At 40.4% G+C, this 22,810-nt stretch overlaps 1 protein-coding gene and 1 long non-coding RNA gene across 3 annotated transcripts in view; one reads left to right on the forward strand and one right to left on the reverse strand.

Annotated features, from left to right (window-relative positions):
• LOC110986744 (electroneutral sodium bicarbonate exchanger 1-like) overlaps positions 1-16,539 on the reverse strand; it is a 73,855-nt gene extending 57,316 nt beyond the window's left edge. The window contains exons 1-2 of one of the 2 annotated variants that reach the window (XM_022248935.2): positions 16,167-16,539; positions 12,535-12,681 (exon numbers count right to left, since the gene is read on the reverse strand). In XM_022248935.2, the coding sequence (XP_022104627.2) occupies positions 12,535-12,570 (36 nt within the window). In that variant the 5' untranslated portion in view covers positions 12,571-12,681; positions 16,167-16,539. Of the gene's footprint in view, positions 1-12,534; positions 12,682-16,066 lie in introns of both variants that reach the window. The other variant, XM_022248943.2, reaches the window with a different exon arrangement.
• LOC110986772 (uncharacterized) lies at positions 644-14,660 on the forward strand. Its single transcript, XR_002599189.2, has 3 exons — positions 644-981; positions 13,580-13,654; positions 14,318-14,660. It is a non-coding gene; the product is annotated as an uncharacterized LOC110986772 (long non-coding RNA).
• Positions 16,540-22,810: the final 6,271 nt, after the last annotated feature.

A 22,810-nucleotide genomic window follows, 5' to 3' on the forward strand; every position in this document is an offset into this window, starting at 1 on the left:
ATGAAATTTAGAAAGCAGAAGAGAGCAGAATTTGACTTTCAGAAAGCAGAAAATTCTTGACTTTACCCTAACCACTTGGCCACATGCCCCCCACTTCATCTGACAAGTTCAGTGAATAACGCACATGTAGAACTTAAGAACTACAGTGTACATGTCTCTCTTTTACAGAACTTTCTCACTTCTGTTGTCTCAGAAGTATTGGACCCGAAAACTGAAGGCCAGCGGGTCTTTACTTCATTATAAGTGATACGTGTATATTTTCAGTGGTATGACGTGGCTTTACACCACAAGTTGAAGCCATGCTGAGATGAACATGCCCAGAATGTGTCGTATGCCGCACTTGATACTTCCCAAGTAGGGGCCACACCACCAGCATGTGGTGATACAAAATTAACCTTACCATTAAATGGCCAAAAACTCGGAGCATACTAGTAATTCTACAATGTATGAACGAGCCATGTTCAAGAATATAAATACAGATAGTGTAGGCACACCATTACCAAACATGTTTACACTGTACATAGTGCATTTTAAGTTTACAAATAAACAATTTTTGGGGCATTATTTGTGAATCAATATTTGATCTACCAATACACACAACCCAAATGGTAGGGCTACGTGTGTTTTATATATGGGCTTTAGAAAATGTAGACAGCTTATATTGTTCCAGTGTACACGTAAAAAGACTGACAGGCATTTTTTGCAAGACTTGATGTTAAGATGGAAACTTGTATGGATGGATTATGGAACACTTTTAGTGGAATGTTCACAGTGCTCTTTAATCTAAGAAACATGCACATATCGTATCGTACATGTACATGTACACTTACACGTACACTGTACAAAAGCTGCTTGGAATATTTTTGAGGTCAAATTCCAAAAGTCCTGTAGCGTACTATGTGCAACATTGTCTACTTGGTGTCTCACACATTCTACCTAAAGGTTTTCTATTCAGCGTCGTCGAGTGTGAGGTAACCGCTGGTGAGTGCTGAGTACTATTAGATGTTTTGTTGAGAATAACATTTTATTTATGGGAAAGAACTCAAACTGTCGTGATCCTTTTCAATTCTCACAAAATACAAATCTGTGCATGCTGATGTATACATGTAAGTACATGTATAGAGCCTGTCACTGCCAAAGACAGCTTGCAGGCTGTATCTCTATGCCGATGACATGTGATACTATGCAATGTAGAGTCTTAAGTTGAACTGTGTAAATTGTAAACACATTCATGTTCATGTATGCAACTGTACGTGCTTTACTATGGGAAAAGATGATTGCATACATGTACATGTAAAATTGTACTACGTTGTAATGTCAGTTCTGGAATCAGTACATGTATGGTGTAGGTGTATCATCCGCTAATCAGCAAAGAAGAGGCAGGTTGGGAAGGATGAAGGTTGTTTCATTTGGATGCCCTGTGTACTTGCAGTGACTACACATTGTGGCACCAGCTTGTCATACATGTTTAGCATGATCTGTGCAAAATGCACAAATGATGAGTTCCACCACAGGACTGTCGTAACTAAAAGCATGCCATCTCATTCCCACATAGAGCAAATTAGAATGTGTCAAAATCATTGGTCTGTAAGTAACTTTACAAAATGCACATCCTGACTTCAGAGTGTTTAAAGAGGTACTTAAAAGCCTTCAAATATTTTGACATCTAGAGTTTGAGATAGATTGGTCACTCAAAACCAATGAACAATGAATTCATTGGCCAGAAATTTAAGACTTGAATTTTAAGAGAAGTAAAAGGCATTTTCTTTCCACAACCAACTGGGCCAATTTCAGAAACATGAAAGGTCACATTTTGTGTTTGTGTTGAGTTGATGATGTAATGGGGGGGTATTTCCATGTATGCATGAAGATAAGCTGGCATCATTGCTTCCCAAATGCAGTAACATGGGGACTTTTAATGATGTGTAGAAAACACACAATATTAGACATTAATCCTTAACCCTAACAGTCCTCAGTCCTCCAACAGGTAAAGGACTAAGGACTGTTAGGGCTAGGCTGCATGAACCTAAAATCTTACTCTTAGCTGGTCGCGCCCGCGTGCGAGATGGTCGCTGAAGAAGCAGAATGTCATGAACGAGTACTGCGATTGGATAGCTGTGTCTTGCCAAATGTACGTCATGAAAGCACACAGTCTCATTGGCGGGCACGCTAGATCTCTTTGCAGCAATATGAATAATTCAGTGTTGGGCGATTATTTGGACTCTTGAGATACGAGAATAGTCATGTGAACTTATTTGGGGCGTATTTTATCGGAAATGGGATGGGAATTTTTGTTTTGGCGTTTGTGTAATGAATGTAAAATATCATGGATTTTTTAATCGTGCACTATGCATGTCATGACGACAGGAATCTGGCAACCAATGTCTGTATATCGCGTTGTAAGCATGCGTGCGATAAGCCTTGTGTTGCACGACTGGACATTTTGTGGAAGCACGCTCACTTGAGTACAAGCAGTACAACTTCAAATTAAATTCATCAACACAGAAAACACAAACATAAACATAAGATCATTTTTTTTTTATGAATGAACCTGCGGAAAAATTTGTGACGGCAGTGTTTTTTGACTTGCAACTATAGAGCTGCATTCAATGTAGTGGAACGTACGACCCTTTTTGGCAGAATCTGTAGATTGACTGCTTACCGCATTTCCATCATGCCTTCATTGGCAACGGTTCGGCTCAGCGGGAACCAGTGTGGTGCACCACACACGTTTTCAACACCGCGATTCGCAAACGCTTTATGACTGGGTTGTCAAGAATGGTTTTTCAGGCAACGGAGTCACGAAAACCTTTCGTTGTACCAGGAATTTTGTACAACGCTATTTCGAAAACATATTTTCTCCCCATAGAAATATGCATGTTTTCACCTGGACCACAGATTTGTGCTTGTAATCGAAATTTTGTTACAACCGATTTCATAATAAGAGTCGACTGACGCGTCGCAGAGTTTTCTGAAAGCCACCTTACCATTGCACATGCGCAGTGTTAGGTCTCAGCTAAAAGGAGCAGCCACTGGTGACCCGCACGTAATCATTACAATAACTCAGCGAGTATCAACTTGACTGCAGCACATGTGCAGATCTTGACACCGTACGAGCATGGAGGAATAAAACATGTACGAGTGACCACACAGATAAAGGAATCGCGGAGCAACAAATCGGTATTTAAAACGCCGTCCTCTTTTTAAAAAATAATTTTTATTTGACATCAAATGGACAGATAAATTATAATAGTTATTAACTATTAGGGGGGTTTTAACTTAGGGGGTTTTGTGTCGTTAAAAACCCTTTTTTATGCTGGTCCCTAGTGTTGTTTGTGGTTTGCCTTTGAATGCCAGCATCGCCGCTGCTTTTTGATGACGTTATTGCCTTCTGCAACAAATACCGCAGTATTAGTAAATACTGCGGTATTTTTTTCATGGATAACGCGGTATCGAAAAAGGCAATACCGCCCAAGCCTAGTTAACGTGCAGTTGCAACAAACTAAACACTATGGAGAATAACAGTCAGTGTTTGCCATACGTACAACAGTAAATGTGTCACGGCAAAAGTAGGAAACACATTTCAGATTCTTACACTGAAAGTGAGTGGATTTGATTCCTATGACAGCAACTATAATTTACTCATTTATGATAATGATAACAGCACAGAAACTGTCCACGTTGTGGGTTTGTGGTTCGAAACCTGGTGGTGGCCCAGCCATGACCACAGGTGCACCACAACACAAGCAGTTGGCAACGCTGATTCATCGCTTTCCTAAATTCACTTTGCTCCTGAAGATGCTGGATAATTTTCTAAGCTGTCCGCCCAAACTTCTTGGCATATTACTTACAATGTACCATATCTGTGACAAGTGGAAAGGTTTAAATCCACCCTTATTGTGTTGAACACTGTCTGGGGACAATCAATTCAACATGTTTACTGCATGGAAACCTGGAGAACACCAAATTTTAGTTTATGAGATTCCTGTCCGAAACTATAAACTTTACAAAAGACAAGGGTATGTTTTATTTTATGACACAATCCCAAATAATCATGCACTTGAACTTGATGGATAGCACAATTAAAGGAGTGGATAAGAACGATGCAAGAACACTGCATTTTGAGCATCCCTCTGCTGCAAGACTGGCATATAGACAAGTACCCTACACATGATCTGTTTACAGCTCCACCTAACATTTTGGGGTCACCAACATATCATCAATACATAATAAGCATTTCTGAAAATGGCAAAGAAGGGTCTCACGGGAGCCCATTTTCTTTACATTTTTTCGATCGTAAATGGGAAAACTGTTCTGTTGATTTTGGAAGGTGGTCTTGTAACCTGTTGTATAAAGGTAATAATTGGGGAAGGGTTTCTTTTTATTGCCTCTTTAAGCTTGCTGCCAATAATTTTATGTTTGTGACCTGAACAATCCTATCCTGTGTTTACTGCTGGAATATTCTCAAGGACTGAGGAAGTGGTCACCCTTCCAAGGAACACACAAGAAATAATGACAGATTTTGGAGGACTGAGGCAGTGGTCACCCCTCCAAGGAACACACACAAGAAATAATGAAAGATTTTGGAGGACTGAGGAAGTGGTCCCCCCTCCAAGGAACACACACAAGAAATAATGAAAGATTTTGGAGGACTGAGGCAGTGGTCACCCCTCCAAGGAACACACACAAGAAACAATGAAAGATTTTGGAGGACTTAGGCAGTGGTCACCCCTCCAAGGAACACACACAAGAAACAATGAAAGATTTTGGAGGACTGAGGCAGTGGTCACCCCTCCAAGGAACACACACAAGAAACGATGAAAGATTTTGGAGGACTGAGGAAGTGGTCACCCCTCCAAGGTACACACACAAGAAACATTGAAAGATTTTGGAGGACCGAGGCAGAGGTCACCCCTCCAAGGAACACACACAAGAAACGATGAAAGATTTTGGAGGACTTAGGCAGAGGTCACCCCTCCAAGGAACACACACAAGAAACGATGAAAGATTTTGGAGGACTGAGGAAGTGGTCACCCCTCCAAGGTACACACACAAGAAACAATGAAAGATTTTGGAGGACTTAGGAAGTGGTCCCCCCTCCAAGGAACACACACAAGAAATAATGACAGATTTTGGAGGACTTAGGAAGTGGTCCCCCCTCCAAGGAACACACACAAGAAACAATGAAAGATTTTGGAGGACTGAGGCAGTGGTCACCCCTCCAAGGAACACACACAAGAAATAATGAAAGATTTTGGAGGACTTAGGAAGTGGTCACCCCTCCAAGGAACACACACAAGAAATAATGAAAGATTTTGGAAGGTTGAGGTTGTATCCAATTTTGACACGGAAGTGTAGGCTGATTTTGAAGGACTGAGGTTGCATGATCCATGCAAAAGGTCTTATACAATCAGATTTTACAAATGCTGACCGCTGGTGGTCAGTACATGTACATGTAATTCAACTTGTTGGAGATTTGTGAAAAATATCTTATCACACCGTCACTTTTTAAAACTCTGAGACAATTATGTTACCAAGCAATATTTGCTACAGCACTCAGCCAGAGCCTGAAGCCCATGGGTACTTGAGGGCCTCACTCACATTCAACATCCATGGACCACATGTAGCCTACAGTACATGTATATGTAGTTTGAGCATGTGTGTGTACAAACTCAATGGGTATCAGTTTACAGCAAGGTGATGAGTATATATTGCAGACGTCATCTACCACTGCATCCAGAATTTGTTAAACATCCAAGTTATGATACAAGGAATCCCTGCATGTTTACACCGTACGTCATCTGGAGTGAAGCAGTCTAAAAAGGTATTCACTTCAGTTTCATGTTAGGCCTACATGTGGTACATGCATGATGCTGAACAGCAGAACCTGGTGTCTGAGTGTACATGTGTACATGTACTTGCATACTGTAAAAAGTTCCTGCAATAACATGTTTGCAAAGAGAGTTTGATTAACTGTCATCACTTTGGGTCTGCAATGTGCCAATGGCTGGTATAAGTGTTACCCTGCCTCAGAAGAAGACTTTTGCTGTCCTTACATGTATATTGAGGCCACACAACACAGCAGGCTCCATAATTGCAGGTCCCTGAACCATCAATAGCAGTGCACAGATTGTCTATTGAAATTTCTATTCAGTGAAACACCGCTATAAACAACACTGCTATACCGAACATTCGGGGACACTGAACATCACCCTTGGCTCCCGGATTTTCTGTGAACTTTTACCGAACATTAAAAATTTTTTTACAATAAAAGAAACATATTTTGAACTGATGATAACAACTTAGAGTTGAGAAAAATTGCTCTCACGATGGAACAACGGCCAACACATGGCACAGTCTGTATCGTTCGTAGGTAGCCTACAGTACGTGCACATTGCATGCAGTCTGTGTCTGTCTACAAGTGGTCATGTCCAGTAGACCATCTACCGAGTACATGTACATCATGCAACCTTCAGACACTGGTGACTGGTGACCCTGTGCAGGAAAACTCGCTACAAAGCCACAAGACTTAACCTAAAAAATAACCAAAACAGAAAATGACATATGCAGCAGACCATGACATCTCTTACTTAACTTGCAGATATTTTTCAATAAATATCTTGCTATTTCAATCATTTCAAAAATGCTTTCAAAAATTGTCCATTAATGAAAGTGCCATTTTACCAACAGGAACAAATGTAACCGTACATGTGGCATATGATTTTAGGCGATGCCTCAAGGAAAACATGATTTCATTTTGCAATTCTACTTTCATTGAGGACTACCCGAAAGCTGAAACGTGACAGGAGATGAACATTCATTTAACAAGATGCCAGAATTTAAATGTTCTTTGTTTTTAACTTTCAATTTTTGCGTGTTGGCAAAAGTTTTACGGTGCGAGCTGCTACACATTTGAATGGGCTGGTGTTCAGAATGATTGTGAGCATCTGATTTGTGACTAAAAATCGCTATACCGAACAACCGCTTTACTGAACATTTTGTGTGGACCCCATAGTGTTTGTTATAGTGGCATTCCACTGTACCAAAAACTCTTAGTCTCTTAATGCTACCCTTTCTCAGTCTATTACACTTCTCTTGAACCAAACACTGCATTACCTAACAACATAGCTTCATTTGTAATCCAATCAAGCCATCATGATGCCCAGCCAAGCTACATGTACATACCCTGTAAAACTTGAGAAAAGATTTCATAAGTGGTCCCAAGACATTTTAGAGTCAGTGACAGATGATCAGAAAGCCATCTAATGTATCAACTGGCAGCTTATTACCCTTAGCTTACCATACAAACCATCGTAATGGTCATTACTTGAGAGTATCATGACCATATTTACCATGTTGGTTGGTTTCATTCTGAAGGGAACCCAGGATACATACAGTACATACCGGTATGTAGGTTTGGTGCAGTGATTTACCCTAATCCTCTCATTCAGCAGCTTCTTAACCACTTCATGCTGGGGTGCCTGGAACTGGAGATCTTGGCTTTATATGCAAAGCTGGGGTGCTCCAAATTGGACAAAGGAGTTTGGCCTTGTAACAAAAGACCATACTAAGAACAAAAGACAGGGCTGGTGGGAATCCCCAACATTTTTTCAGTTGTCAATTGCGGAGGAAATCCATCATTGTTTTGAATGATTATACCACTGTTTGTGGCATTCAGCATGAGCGGATTACCACCAGAGACACACAGCACTCCAGGGATGAGCTTCAATCCAGCTGCACACTAATCCGGTCCACATTTGAAAAGGCGCTGGCAGTGCACTGGGCCAGTTTTGGAACAGAAGAAAATTACATAACACCGCACAATCTGGGCACTCTTTACAAGGTGGCAGGCCTGGCTGAAATACTCAGGCATCAATAGATGTTGCCTGTCAGATTAGAGTAGCCACCAGCAGCCATTTGTGTGGGTGTAAATGTCCAGTAAATGAAGTTGTGAATTTTTAAGAAGTTTGGAAACAGAAAATCTTGAAAATCCCCCGAGAATACGTCATGCAACTTCAAGTTAAATCTGGCAGCATAGGTTAAGCATTCTGCGGGATTGGGCAGGGTACAACCCTTCAATTCTCACTTTACATGGGCTTGATGACACCAATGCTCCTTGAAAAATAAAGGACATGTATGCCTGTATGTATACGTACATGAATGTGTTATTTGGTTCGTGCAGAGCAAATGATTTTGAGGAATACCATTTGGGACTATTCTTAAAAAAACTATAAGGGAGTTACCATTCATAATCCCAAGGCCAAGTAACAACCTGGGAAATGTATTTTCAATGTTGACAGTGAACTTCGTAAACACTTTTAACAAGACTTAATATGAGTGCCACCTAATGGTCAGATAGGTGATAGCGCCCTCAACTGATCCAATAAGCATAAGTGCAAATGGGGTGCAGAGCACAAATTTAAACCCCACTCAACAATGCAAAATTAATGAAGTTCCGGGCTAAATAATAAGCCAGCCAATATTACTGGAGTTTCTCAAACAAAAATTAAATTGTTGTCTTGTCCCTTGTCTTTCTATTTCTTTATGATTTGGTGATTTGGCCAATTCAATTTTTAATTAAATTAACACCAAATAACCCCCCCCCGATACATGTAGTTTCCAAACCTGCTCAATGCCATTTCCAGCCCTCTACTTTTTTGGATACCTAGAATCTTTTTTCATCCATAATTTTAACAGTTCTGCCCTCAGATGGAAGCCCTCGAACCCAGGGAGCTAATCCTGGCCTCCATGTACCATACATGTATATTTCTACAATATTTTTTTCACCAAACAATCTCCTTTTTTCAAAAGAAACTGCAGGGGCACTTTTGATGGTAATAATCTCAGCAGAAGTTACCACTAGCACCCAAATCCATGTACATGTACCAATAGCAAGAATACTACAGAGATACACGCATCTCTCAATAATCCGTTTGTTGTTATTCATATCTGCATGTACATGCACACGTACTTGAAACACATTTTATTTTGTTCGTATATGAAATTTCATCAACAGAAGATTTCACTCAGCATCCCATCCCACAAGGCTAGGGTCATGTGTACATCGTACAATCACAGCTTCAAATTTATGGGGGAAGGAGCTGCATTTTCCGTCCAGTATTCATTCATTTTATTCTCAATCCTCTTTTCCCATTTACAGGACTTTGTCATTTGTGCATGAGCAAAGCTGGCTGAGGGAAAAGGGTTTGGGAGTTCTGTTTCCTAATTTTTATAGGGGCGTAACGATTCAATGATGCATTGATAACTGCAGTACTGAAAGTCCATGATACGGTTTTGTGACACAAAACTGTGTATTGCAATACTTGAAGGGTGGGACCATATGTCATACACTTGAATTTGAGGGAACATTACAGTAAAGTTGGAAGTTGAACACAAAACAAGAATCTGTTCTTAAGGTTATATTTTTGAGGTAAGGCTTCACTTTGTGGTCCAACATAGCCACCCTGCCAGGTAAAAATGGGTTACGAAAGGGTAAAAATGCTGAATTCGGCCATGCTTGGAGACCACGCAATGTGGCCCACTACGTGGAAGACCATGAAAAAAGTATGCACCATTTGTGGTCCAAACAAAAGTGGTATTGCTGTGCCAAGATGTTGGGACAAAATCAGTAATTGGTAAGTTGCTCAAATACCTTGAACCACAGAGCAACATACATGTACATGTAAAAGTAGTCTGGACAGTACCATCATCAATTAGTTCTTTTTAAACAATTTCCTGTGAACATTCTTTCGGTGTTTTTTTCAGTAGTAGAACGTTAATTTTCCACGCATGGTCGCTGGACTGCTTGAACATGTTGAATGTGGCACAGTGCATTGCCGATGTCCAAAGTGTGTACCCTGCAGTGGCACAGCACACACTAGCAATTAGTCATTTACCATGCTACTCAGGTAGTTATGGTGTGTGGTCAAAATGTTCCCTGTTTCTACCAAAACTGATTTTACTTGCATGAATCCAGACTGACTTTCAGCCTCATTCAAATGTGTCCTACTTGCATTGTATATAGGGCAAATGACAAAAATGACTGCAGTTTATGGATGGACATGTCCACATGTGTACATGTACTGTCACAAAAAATAACGATGTGGGCACTTACACGTATTAAGTACAAAGGAGTCAGGAGAAGTTTTATAATGCGGTGCTGTGCTGTCTCCACCTCTAAAATTGTTTTCATTGTCTCCTCTCTACAGGTTTCTTCAGGCTTGCTAGCTTTAGTGCCCTGGACACTTTTGAGGAATCCTTAGTTTCATAACCAGGAGAGTTAATAATAATAATAAAACATGCAAGGGAATTAAATATCAACATGTTGCTACTGGACTGCAGTTTTTTGTAAAAATGACTAACACTGAATCTTTGTGCGGTGTCATCATGAAATATAATGTTCCCATTGCCTGCGTCCCATCCATAAAATAGCTTCCACACAATACACAAAACCACCCACACAATACACTGTACATTACAGAGCCAGCTACAGCTGCATGAACATTGTACATTTCTAGTAAGCCTACATGTATGCATACAGGTAAGTCAGTAAGCTCCATTCATACATCCAATTTATGCCACAGGCATAAATAGAACAAATTTCAATAAACTGAAAATATGAACTCATCCCATTTCACAATGTGTGCAAATACCTCAATTAATGTAATGTCAGAACCTTCTTTTCAAGAATGTACATGTATTGTGTCACACTTCTGCCAAGAATAATTGATGGCAATGCCAGCAGGCAAACAATAATGCAGAATATATGTCTCTACCCGGGGGAAACTAACAAACTGCAAACATAAATCATTTAAATAATGCATTTGGCATAACAGCTCAAATTTTGCAGATCTACCCATTTTACTGAATTGGAATCCATTAGCTTTTAACCAACAATACCATTTCTTCAGTGAACATCAATGTCCCCCCCCATAATAATGACAGGAATTTGGACTGTCATGCAACGTTTTTGTTAAATGGTACATGTACATGTAGTTGCAATTAATCTACATGTATTTTAATACAAACCTTCAAAATGCACCTCTGTGTCTCAGTTAAACTCATTTTCAATTTAGGTTTTGCTTCCGATTACATGCCTCTCAAAAATAGGGTCGGAACATATAGGTCAGGAGGTTTTTCTTTGGGAGGGCTGGTTTCAATAGCTTTGTGCTAATTGACAGGGATGAAAGCTACCAACAATTGCCCCAAAAGGTGATACAAATTGCCTTAATCAATGTAAAAATATCTGTGTGCAACACTAGTAAGAAAATCATGACGATAAATGGGCCAATAATGTTTGTACATGGTAAGCATGCGTGATGCATCCAGAAAGGTGGGCAACATACCGGTACCTTGTGTCCAGCAGGAAATTTTGTGGAAACATGCTCGCTTCAAGTATGAACAATGATTAAATTAATTAAATTCATGAACACGGAAAATACATACATAGACAAGAGATCAAGTTCTGTGAATTAACCTACAGAAATCTTCTTGCAACACTGATGTTTTTACGACATGCAGTCGTACAGCTGCGTGCGTGTATGATGCTATTTTGGCTAGAATACATACATGTAAACTGGTTGCCGCATTTCCATCACACCTTCTTTAGTGTGGGGGCGGTGCAGCAGGAACCAGTGTAGCATTGCTTCAATACATTGATCATTATTGCACACATTTCGAAATGCGAAGGGAACTAGTAAAAAAACTGGAAGTTTCTTTTCAAACGTTGCAAGTGAAAGTAGGAAGACAAATCAATACAATCATTTTAACGTAAAAAAGGCTGTTCAGAAGTGTTTTTGGAAGACAGAAAAGACAACAGGATTATTTCTTTTTTAATTTCAATAATTTACACGAAAGGGTTCACAAATAAAATGGTTGAACCGAATTATCTTCCGAACATATGTACAGTGTGTATGTTAAACTGGTTCGGCAAATACATGTGCATGTATAAACTTTCTGTAGTTAGTGACACATGTACACTTGTGAGCACATAATTATGCGGGCTTGTACTACATGTGATAAGGCTGTGCCAAAGATCCCAATATCTGGATATTCAATCAAGTATCGAGTATATGAATATCATTATTTTAATTTAAATATTCGAATGCAAAATTCATGAAAATGAAGGGATAATTTTCTATTGTTTAAATGAGAAAAATTGCACTTTAAAGGCTCGTTTCCAGCAGATTGAAATGAAATCTCAAAATGATTCAAAAGTAAATTATTCATTAAAAAATTTTGAAGGAATAGAAATTTTCAACAGGACAAGAAGTATTGATCATCTCTAAATCTTGCTACATTGTGGCCGGAGATACTCCTAGACGTGAAAAGCTTTTATAGAGATTATGATGTACAGTTGTGTGCGTTATTGCAACTGATTTTGTATATGGTTTGTTCATCAATAGTCTGCCAGTCGGTACGACTGATTATTTGGATATTCGATCGAATTGAAGGTCAAATATTCAAATAGTGAATTATTCAAATTAACTCAGCTCTAACACACGACAACACAAATTTCACACATACACGAAGTACCTTATAGACTGGATTCATGATGAAGTTATCTGTCATCCATTCACAGACTGCAATATTGAAGGCTGGCTTGTCTTAGTGGAATGCTGTACTCGTTACTCAATGTTACCTGCCCATACTCTTCAAGTGATTGGTTGGGTTGATAAAATCCTGCATACAGAAATTTCAAAAGACCAATAGAAAAAGATTAGGGGGGATTACTAGACTTTGGGGTTTTAAATAGTTTAAATATACTGGCATACACTGTATACTTTAAACACCTGATGACCACCAGATTCCAAGCAATGGTTACAGCACTTTGATTCATGTAATATGAATCATACAGTACATGTACATGTCCACCTCTAACAAAAGTGCACACCAGAAGGTCCACCTCAGCTGATGTGCAAGATGGCTGGTTACGTGGAAACCAAAACTGCAATCACAAAAAGCTAACTAATCAAGGCCATATGTGGCCATTTTCAACAAATGTATCCACCCTGGCCAGGCAGTAAACCTTTATACATGTAAATTGCAGCAATTCTTTAAAGTACTGAAGAACCCTAACCCCCTGAGGTGTACATGTACATGTATGTAAAAATCATATTCAAATTTGATTTGGGACTATAAAGGCTGAAAGGAAAAAAAGACACTGAATAAATGTATGTTATTTCAAAACCTGGTTTTTTTTTACAATTTATGCAAGTTGCACTGCATGTCTATCCCACCAAAAAAGGATCGAGTCTTGTAATAATTTTGGAAATGTCTGATATGATATAGTGTCGGATATAAAGTATATTGTGTAAAATGAGTGAACTTTATACATGTGCGTGTACCATATTCCAATACTATCACGTTTGATGTTTTTAACATCCGTAATCCATTTAACATGCGTTACAACTGAGCTACTGCATCAAATGTCAACATTTAAAGAAACAGTATTATGAATCCTTCTGTTCACAGAAGAATATGCACAAAACAGATCATGTTATACGTCTACATGTACACATGAAGTATTAACAAAGGGATGCATATTTAATGCAGTGGTTTGTTTCATTTTTGTTTCCAGGAACGCAAGCTGATAGATTACAGTTACAGTAAAGAAAGTCCAAGAATATTGAAAAAATTACATAATTATATACATGTAAGTCAACGTGTAAGTAAAAAAAAAAGTGGAAGTCCTTCCTTTTAACTTTCTACAGACTGTGATGTAACTTTCAATTAGAAAAAGCTTCAACTGCAAAGTTCACTCTGCAAGTAAAAAACTAGGGGAAAAGTTATTAAATCCAAATGTATTTCTACAAATATTCAAGTCTACTATTTGTATCAATGGGAGAGTTATGGTCCACACTTGAGGGCATGAGGGGAGAGCATGGGATATAGGGTGCAAAATTAAATTATTAGTCTCAGAAATATTTTCAGTGGTTGCAATGACTGAGAAAGAAACTGTCTAACCTGGGATAAGGAAAGAGTTCCTTATCTGGCCATAAAAAAAAATCTTATTTTTACAAGTATCAGAAAGTTGAAAAGGGGATGACTTCTGGGGGAAATTTAATAGCAAGATGGGTACAGAGCCTAGAGAGAACAGGTTTTAAAAAGAAACATCCTCAGTTTTAAAAAAGTGTTGTTGGAGATACATGTACAATCTTTCAATTCCTGCTACTGCCACTCACAATCACTGTACAAAATACAGTTCAAATTCTACAGCTCTCACATGCCAAATCAATGACATACATGTATACCTACATTTAGCAGAAAGGTATTGATGTCCAAACTTGCTAAACTCTCTTTTGTTTTGCATACACAGTACACACAATGCCTGAGATGTCCATAGAGGCGGACTGTGTGCTGAACTTGGACTTGGCCCTTAATCAGGCCTGTTGCTGAATAGCCCTGTGGGTACCCTCATAATGTTGAAAACTCAATGAGGTTATGATAAAGGCAGTTGTAAGAATAGCCTGCCACTCACCCCAATTTGTAGCTGGATGAATGTACAGAAGCTAAATACATGACTAACCAATGTATGGTACATGCACATTGGACCAAGTTGTTCATCAACACAATCAGGCTTTTGTGGATTTATACCGGTACTTCGGGAAGCGCTTTTTCAAAGGGAAATAAAATCTGATATCAATTCATTACAGAATGGTCTTGCCCCTTCAGGTTTTTTTCTGTGACTCATTTTATGTAGACTGGTCTAGTATTAACCTTTTCGACTCTCACACTGAATTTACGGTGAAGCAAGTATATATGTACATACATGCACATGTACATGGTATTAGGCCTAACTCCCCAATCCACGTACATGTATATGTACATGTATACACACTTGTAGCTATCCAGGGAACCTTCATTGGACTTTCAATTTTTTAATCTTCCCTGCTGATTTTACACTGGATAGGAATTTATATTGCAGTATTATAGCCATTCAGGGTTATTAACATGTAGGCCCAGAGTGTATGTGGACCTTACAAAAATCCAATTACTCCCAGAAATATTGTGAGATATTTACCCTCACAGTGGTTAGCCGTCAGAAAGTGATAACATGTCCAACCAACATGTCAAGTCGAATTTAGCAAGGAAAATGTTGAACAAAAAAATGAAACAAAATTGCCACTACTGGCTATCACTGCTAAATTTGTTGGTAACCATGTTTGGCATCGGTCAATGATCAGGAGTTAATTGCTGTTGTAAACGAATGGCCCAAATCGAAACCAAAATTGCACAGACTTCTACAAACTGGAAATCGGCCAAAGTAATACATCGGTGGTTTGATGGGGTGAGTGATCCATACACGCAAAAGGGATTTCATAGAAAGCATTTTTGAAGAGTCTCCACTTTTTTGATTGACTGTTGTGGGGCTAAGGATACGGAGGGATTCCAGTAGACTGGCCCAAGTCTGGGGCTAGCGTAGTCTATTTAATCACTGCAAAGGTAATGAGGAATTTGCCAGGACTGGTTAGTACACAGAGAAATGTTTTATTCCTCCATGGTTAGCAGTCCGAGTAACTTGGACCCTACAAATCGCTTTTTTTAAACATTGGGACATAGTCTGGCGATACTATCACCCGATTGATATGTCTAAATAATTATCACCCGACCATGTCCAAACGTTTAGGGCCTATTGCCCCATCATGCTCATGTCAACTGCATGTCCAAATGTTTAAAAAGGCAATTTGTAGTGTCCACGTTACTCGGACTACATGTACGTGGTTAGTGCCATAGTGGTAGTCAGTGGTAGTACTGGTACTATATGAACTATTGTTCCCCATGTTCATAATGTTGCATCCATCCCCTGATCACATTGCAAGCATTGGCACATTTTCTTGCCCATAGGACTGGGGTGAAGTTAGGGGCCCTAGCCCTACTCTACATGTATAACATGACTCTTTCCTCCATACTTGCCATGGCCTCCTCAACAGTCACACAGCCACGCCATGATTTAGGATAACATCTGACCATCAGGATACATAATTGTAATGTAACTTCTGTAAGTGAATGGGGTTGAAATAAGCCGTCTGCCTACTGTGCTCGCGTCATTTGCGTGTTATCTTACCTTGATGGTGTGATACTAACTAGCCATTGACGTTACAACATGTACAATGCCAAGCCTAGCAAGCCATGGCCAAATTTCGAAAATTCTTTTCCAAACCTACCTAACGTCAGTCCTTAATCTGCAACTTCAAAGCCTAGTCATATGAGTTTCTGAATGTGTCGTCGTTGCTGCTCTGTTCAATTCAAGACTGACTAGGCCAAACTCTAGAGATCTTTTGTCATAAGCTTTACACACAAAACAGATCATGTGGATGGCAATATGGCATTTAGTGTGCGTCACCACCAAACACACGTTGCGCATGCAAGGCTGTTTGCGGTTAGCGCCATCTTGGCGATTTAATGGCAAATTATAGACTGGTTACCTGCCATTACAACCCTCAAAATCTCCAGCTAGCGTATAGCTAGGACGACAAATGACGACTCGACGCGACTGCTACCGACCCCACCCGACCCCGAATTTTCTTTGTTTTAGTCATAGCTGTTTTAATCAAGGCGCATCCAGGGGAGGTTGCCAACTGTAGCAAGCCCCTCCCCCCCCCAAAGGCCTTTTATCAGTATTATTATTTTAAAAAAATAAGAGAAAACAGAATTTGGTCTATTTCATTTCCAAAAAGCTCCAAAATGTAGCCTCACCTCTTAGAAAGGCCATAAAAGCTTGTATAATTTTTTTTTCCAAATTTTTGCCCCTCCCCCCCAAAAGTCTACCTCCCAAATATTTGCGTCCTCGGTTTCAGCGTGGCACATGATCATCACCCCTCGAAAAATGATACACATCATGGTAGTTCCCACAAAGTCTAATCGCAGCCATTTTCAAATGGCTTCCCTCTACTTTCTAGCGCATTGTGGACCGCTTTGGTCGGTAATTTTGTCTACTCTGCCCTCGGATCGAAGCTCCAAAACCCAAGGAATTGATCCTGGCCCATCTATCCGCACAATCCTTCCATTTTTTCCCCGGCCAAACAATATCCTGTTTAAACAGAAACGTAACTGCGGTGGCACTTTTATGCTAATGAGCTCGGAAGAAATTTGCATTTGAATTAGGTCATTAAACCATTGAACCCTAAAACATTACACCACTTTTAATAGCTCCATGATTACACCACGCATGCTCTATTTCCGTCATCGGCAGTTACCTGCCGTCGTACTGTGTATACGTAGTTACCGTGACGAAAGGGGAACCAGCCTAACGTGACGTACCATGAATAGGCGCGTGTATTTTCAAATCATATCGGTCATTCTATAAATTTGAGGTCTAACGTGTGACATTTTCCCGTCCCTGTTACAATACTTTGACAAGGGATATATCATTGAAATTTATTTCCAACTATTTTGCGTGTGTGTGTGTTTTTTGCAGGTAATTTGCAGTACTTATTCAGTCTTGGAAATTAAAGAATGAATTCTAAACATTAAAAAAGTCATATACGCCAAATGTAACCCCGGTGGACTCCCTGATCGAACTATGTTACGGAGGGAGTCGTGTAATAATGAACACTGGCTTCCAGCCTGGGCTAATGCCACATGTAACAAGGACAGTAAAATCAGACCCTTTTACACCAGACTGTTGAGAAATTTCAAAGGTGCGTGCGTTTCTACGCACATCTGTGTCAAAAAATTGACCGCTTACCGTCAAAAATTACGTGACTGAAAATGCTCTATTACATTAATGGTCAATGCTTTCTTAGAAAGGGCTTCCTCCAGGCGGCAAAATGTCACCGCAAAATTCATCTGCTGCACATATACGCACACGTTTGTGTTGTTTGCGCAGAACGTTTATTTACTAATTGTGCGTTTAGGTTTTGTGGAGAAATGGGTTATCTATGCTGGCCCTGGAGGGACATCCAACATCGCAAACATCTTAGCAAATATTTTGCGATAAAATTTGCGATGTCGCACATATTGCCGCAAATATCTTTGCAAATATTTGTGCGGATTTTGAACATTTTGTGGTCCTCCAGTAAACAAAAACTAGGTACTGGGTCTTTGCAAGTTATGATGAGGTAACTCACTTCTTTAATCATTTAATTTATTTCTCAATGAGATCTAGTCTGAACAGGGATTGAAATTATAGTTTTTCTGTGAGGAAACTTGGTTTAAACCGAAGGCAAAGGGGTATTTGGAGACGTCAGGTAGATGGCTCAAGGATCTAAAAGTTGGCCGAGTGATACGGCCTCTCAAAGCTTTGCTAGAGACGCAAGGGCATGCGCACGCGCAGGAGCTACGGTGAGAAACAATTTAATTCAATTTTACTTGTATTTATTGGTTTCCTGTTGTGTTTCAGACCTTAGCATCATAAAATACTGATCCACCCTGGCTGATCTCAGACGTGTAGTTCTTTGGGAGTTGAGCTCTGGGGGTTAGTTCAGAAAACAACTGTATTTGTGCGCCCGTGAGCTGGCGATCATCCCGTCACGTGCACAATTGTGTGTAAAAGGATTAGGTGGCGCGAGAACGCTTGCATAGGGTATACTGTGGGTATACCACTGATCTCTACCTATCTGTCCTGAGCAGAAGCACGCCCTCCACCAGTTGAAGAGAGTCATTTTGGTCAGGAGTGCTCATTTTGTTGGTAGTGATGCGACTGCAACACTTGCGTTTCATAGTCTTTCGAATGCGCAGTTATTACCAAAGGAGCCTCCGTTGCTAAAAACTTACGCCCTATTTCGGTCCCAGTAGGAGCCCATAGTACTTTACGGATACAGATCTTTTGGCCGTATACAGCAATATGGCTAAAATAGCGAATGCCACTGGTTCTCGGCCAGTCAACTGAATCAAGACACCGAATACAAAGGTGAGGTGTTTCGCTACCCACGTGCAATGCTCCTGCCGTTCGTTATAGGCTGAAATCAAGTCGGACTAACGTTGCTCTTCCGGCCTTCACATACACGGCCGCTCTCATAACCTTTTTTTTTCTATAAGGCGCCTTCATTTGATAACTTTTCAGCGTTATCCGGTGTCAACGTGTGTCATACGCCACAATCAGCAAGTCTGTTTTGACAGATATTGAGCCAACCAGACCTCCCATCAAGTGATAAGTTATGTAGTTATTCATAATTGCATATGAACCTCATAGAGTACCGAAGTGAATACGTCACGCGCAGAATTAGTGTGTAAAAGGCATTAGCGCGAGAACCAGCGCGAGAACCAACACACGTGCGTACTCCATTTGTTTGCACTGCACTTTCTGGTTCACAGTGAACGTCACACTTCGGTACTCTATTATCTTGCATAATGTGTACGGAATTTCCACCAATCAAAGTAGGCACACTTGGCCTTTCCACCAATCAAAATAGTCAAACTTGTAGACTCTTTCATTATTAAAAAGAAATATGAACAATGTTATAACTAGTCCAGCAATTTGATTGGCTGCTACCACGTTTGGTGGATGAACCCATTCGCTGTGTACAAACGACTGGTATGGCAGATTCGTCAAGTCGGGATTTCAGAACTCACAGTAATAAGAGGACACAAGAGGGTACGAAGCAAGTAACGACGCGCGGCCTGGATATACAGGTATGTATCCAAAGCATGAACGAAGACGTCACAGACACTCCGACTTGAGTGAAGTCTATACATTCGTGTGCTCAGGATCAGGAGTGCACTCGTGTTCACACGAGTAACACAGCCATTTTACCTGGTACCCAGTACCATACCCCAGATTGGTACTAGTTGCAATGGAATCGATTGGTCTAGGGTCAGACGAGGAAAATACTTTGCAAAGGGCTCTAGAATTAACAGGGCTGTGGCTGGGGCTTCGTATTTACCATTTGTGCGCCTCGGTGAAGGCTCTTTGATGTAACCGGCAACAATACGTGGCTCTATTTCGCTCATCGCCCAACGGTCGAACAGGGCTCTGGGAAGGGGTGATGTATGAAATTCCGTATCGGCCGTCGCCCGTCGTGCGTCGCCCGTCGCCCGTCGTGCTTGGTTTTTTTTTTGTCACGATTGCGCAGTGGTATCAAACCTTGATCGTTTCACATCATTGTTTGATCGATCCACCATGCCTGACTCTCATTTTAGCAGTGGAACTAGAAGATGTATTCGTTTTTAAGTTGCGCCGAACTCCAATCGAAAGAAGAAATAATATCCTGACATCAGTAAAGTGACGTGTATATGAAATAATACCATTTTTTATTACATAAATAAATTAACAAAATAGACTTTTGTCAGGGTAGATTGTTTTTCTCGATAACTTAGTTACTCTAGACGTAACTTTACTCGTTAACACCCTGACGTTATGGCCTATGTAATATTTCTGTCTGTCCTGCACAATCTCTCACATAACTGATTGTAAATAATAAATTATTTACAATGTTTGATTCCTTAATAGCTTTCATAAGAGTTGAACTGATTTAACATTATTTTGAGGGCGGGTATACCAATGATGAAATCTGCTGTACACTCCAAATTAGACATGACTTGAGTTGCAGGTAGGCTCACAGAAGTCTTTTAAACAGTAAAGTTACTTGTTAGCCACATAAATAATGCTGATATGCTGGACAACCTGCTCTCATTGGTCTATCTACCATGGCATACACGCCCACAAAAAACAACACGTCACATTTTCTGAAACTTAAACCAAGTGGTAATTGCCCCCTAACAATACATTTAATAAACAGTTTGTTATCCACAGCACTGTCTAGTATTTCTGTATTTCAAGGTGAAATTGAGAGGACAAAATGGAATATCTGTATCGGCTGGCAGATTTCTTTCTAGAATTTGATGAAAACAAGTCGGCACATTTTTACAATATGCAAATTAGAATTTAACTGTGGATAAGTTGGCCTGAACATTTTTGCTGAAAATGTTTTCCCCCAAAAAAACACTTGGTTGAATTATCAGAAAGGCGACATTTTCTTGTCAAGGGGCAGGGGTAGTCTAGCACTATGGGCATTAATTATGGGACTAGTTTTGCAGGTGGGATTTGTACTTGCCATATTGGGAAAAAATCCTTAGAAGTGAATGGAATCATCACATAGTCATTTGTTAAACCCCGGCTTTTGCAGGTCCTATGCAACCCATTTGATGGGCGACGCACGACGGGCGACGGCAGATATGGAATTCCGTAGTGATGGCCTTGCACAGATTTTAGTGAAGGAAATATGTCACACGGAGTCACAACATACGACGCGCTGAGTATTGTGAACAAAGATTGTATAGCACCGCACTATACAGTCTTTGATTGTGAGTAAATTTCTGCCAGGCGAGCGAGCGAGCTCAATGCGTGACACAAGCGGTGGTTATTAATTCGATATTTTTTCTTTTTCTTCAAATCATATCTAGTCTGATTGATTCCCTCGTTCTTCCAATCAAGAACCCACACACACCCAATCACTCCAATGTTCTATCACTGTAGGCAAAACAACTCCCAAGAAACCTTTGTTCAGACACCTGAACAAAAGGGTTGGAAGGACCAAATCAGCATCTTAACACAACCATGGCTTTTTGAGTGCCGCAAACAAAGCAACACAAACACTACTGAATGCTGCACAGCTGGATAAGGAATGAACAATTGGACTAGATACTGTATCAAACAAAGACTGGGGTGCAAAATGGTGCAGTCTGCGCTATTGGATAAAACTTTTCAGACTTATAGGGGTAACACTGGAAATTCTTACACGGACACTTTGCCCGTGCCAAAGCATTGCCATTGGTGAACCAAAAATTTTAATTTAAACAACGTTTCGCTAACAGGAAATGATAACTTTGTGGCCACAGGTCGTGCACAATTCAAAGTGCAAAGCCATCAGCCCTTGCCAGCGCCCCGTTCGAGCTCTGGACGATCCCGGTGGGCGAACTGAACTTCGCTGGTTCACGAACGACTATGAGATGTGCGTGTTGCGTGTGCCTCGCTTCCCTCAAAATGAACACTCCCGACCAACCCAACTCTTTCCAACCGATGAGGGGGTGCTTCTGCTCGAGGCGGATAGGGAATAGAATTCACGTGGAAGGCATTCTTAGTCTTATTCTCTGGATCTGTTTGATAAATTGTAAACTGGTGATTAGGATGATACCAGAGTTTTTTTATGACTGACGTGTATTCCAAGCCCCTCTTCCACTTTCTTCCAAATCTGGATTAAAACGGTAAGGTATTAGGTCACACATTTGTAACTATTCATCAAAGTAGGCAGGTACTAATTTGTTGTGAATTTCTTACTGCTTTTATGTCCACCCTTAAATTTCAAAAATTAAGAGTTAACCCAACTTTCGATTTCAATGTGGTAGACCCATGAATAAAGAGTATAGGTCCATTCGATGGTAGGTCTATAGCTGCTTCCATAGGCAGGAGGGCACCACGTCCCCCAATTTCTGGCATTCAATGGGGGCTCACTCCCTCTCTCCTCGCCCTGGTGACGCTTAGCCAAAGCCCGCTCACATATTTACGAACAGTTATTTTGGTTCCGAAGTGTGAGGGTCTGTTTTGTTGCACGCAGATCTGGATCGCGATCAGTGATAAGACTTTTCACTGGCACATTATCCTAGAGCCCTCCAAATGGATAGAGCGAACCAGCGTTGGGATCACAGATCGAGATTTGTGTGAAAAAGAAACTACAAACAAGCCCCCGGGTTGTCGTTACTCTTTCTATAAATGCGGCTTTGACAAACTCGGGGCCGTAGCGCCCTTCGTCGCTCTCAGCCAATCATCAGGTATCGCAAACTTCGCCAGACGCTGACATTCCTATACTCAAGCGACTGCTGAGGCGGACAAGCTTCAGAGGTGACCGATGCTCCGATGTCAATTCGTCTT

The sequence above is a fragment of the Acanthaster planci genome, linkage group LG03 (genome assembly GCF_054643075.1).
Source record: "Acanthaster planci isolate LZ-2023a linkage group LG03, COTS_SCS, whole genome shotgun sequence".
In the NCBI taxonomy this organism is placed as follows: Eukaryota; Metazoa; Echinodermata; class Asteroidea; order Valvatida; family Acanthasteridae; genus Acanthaster; species Acanthaster planci.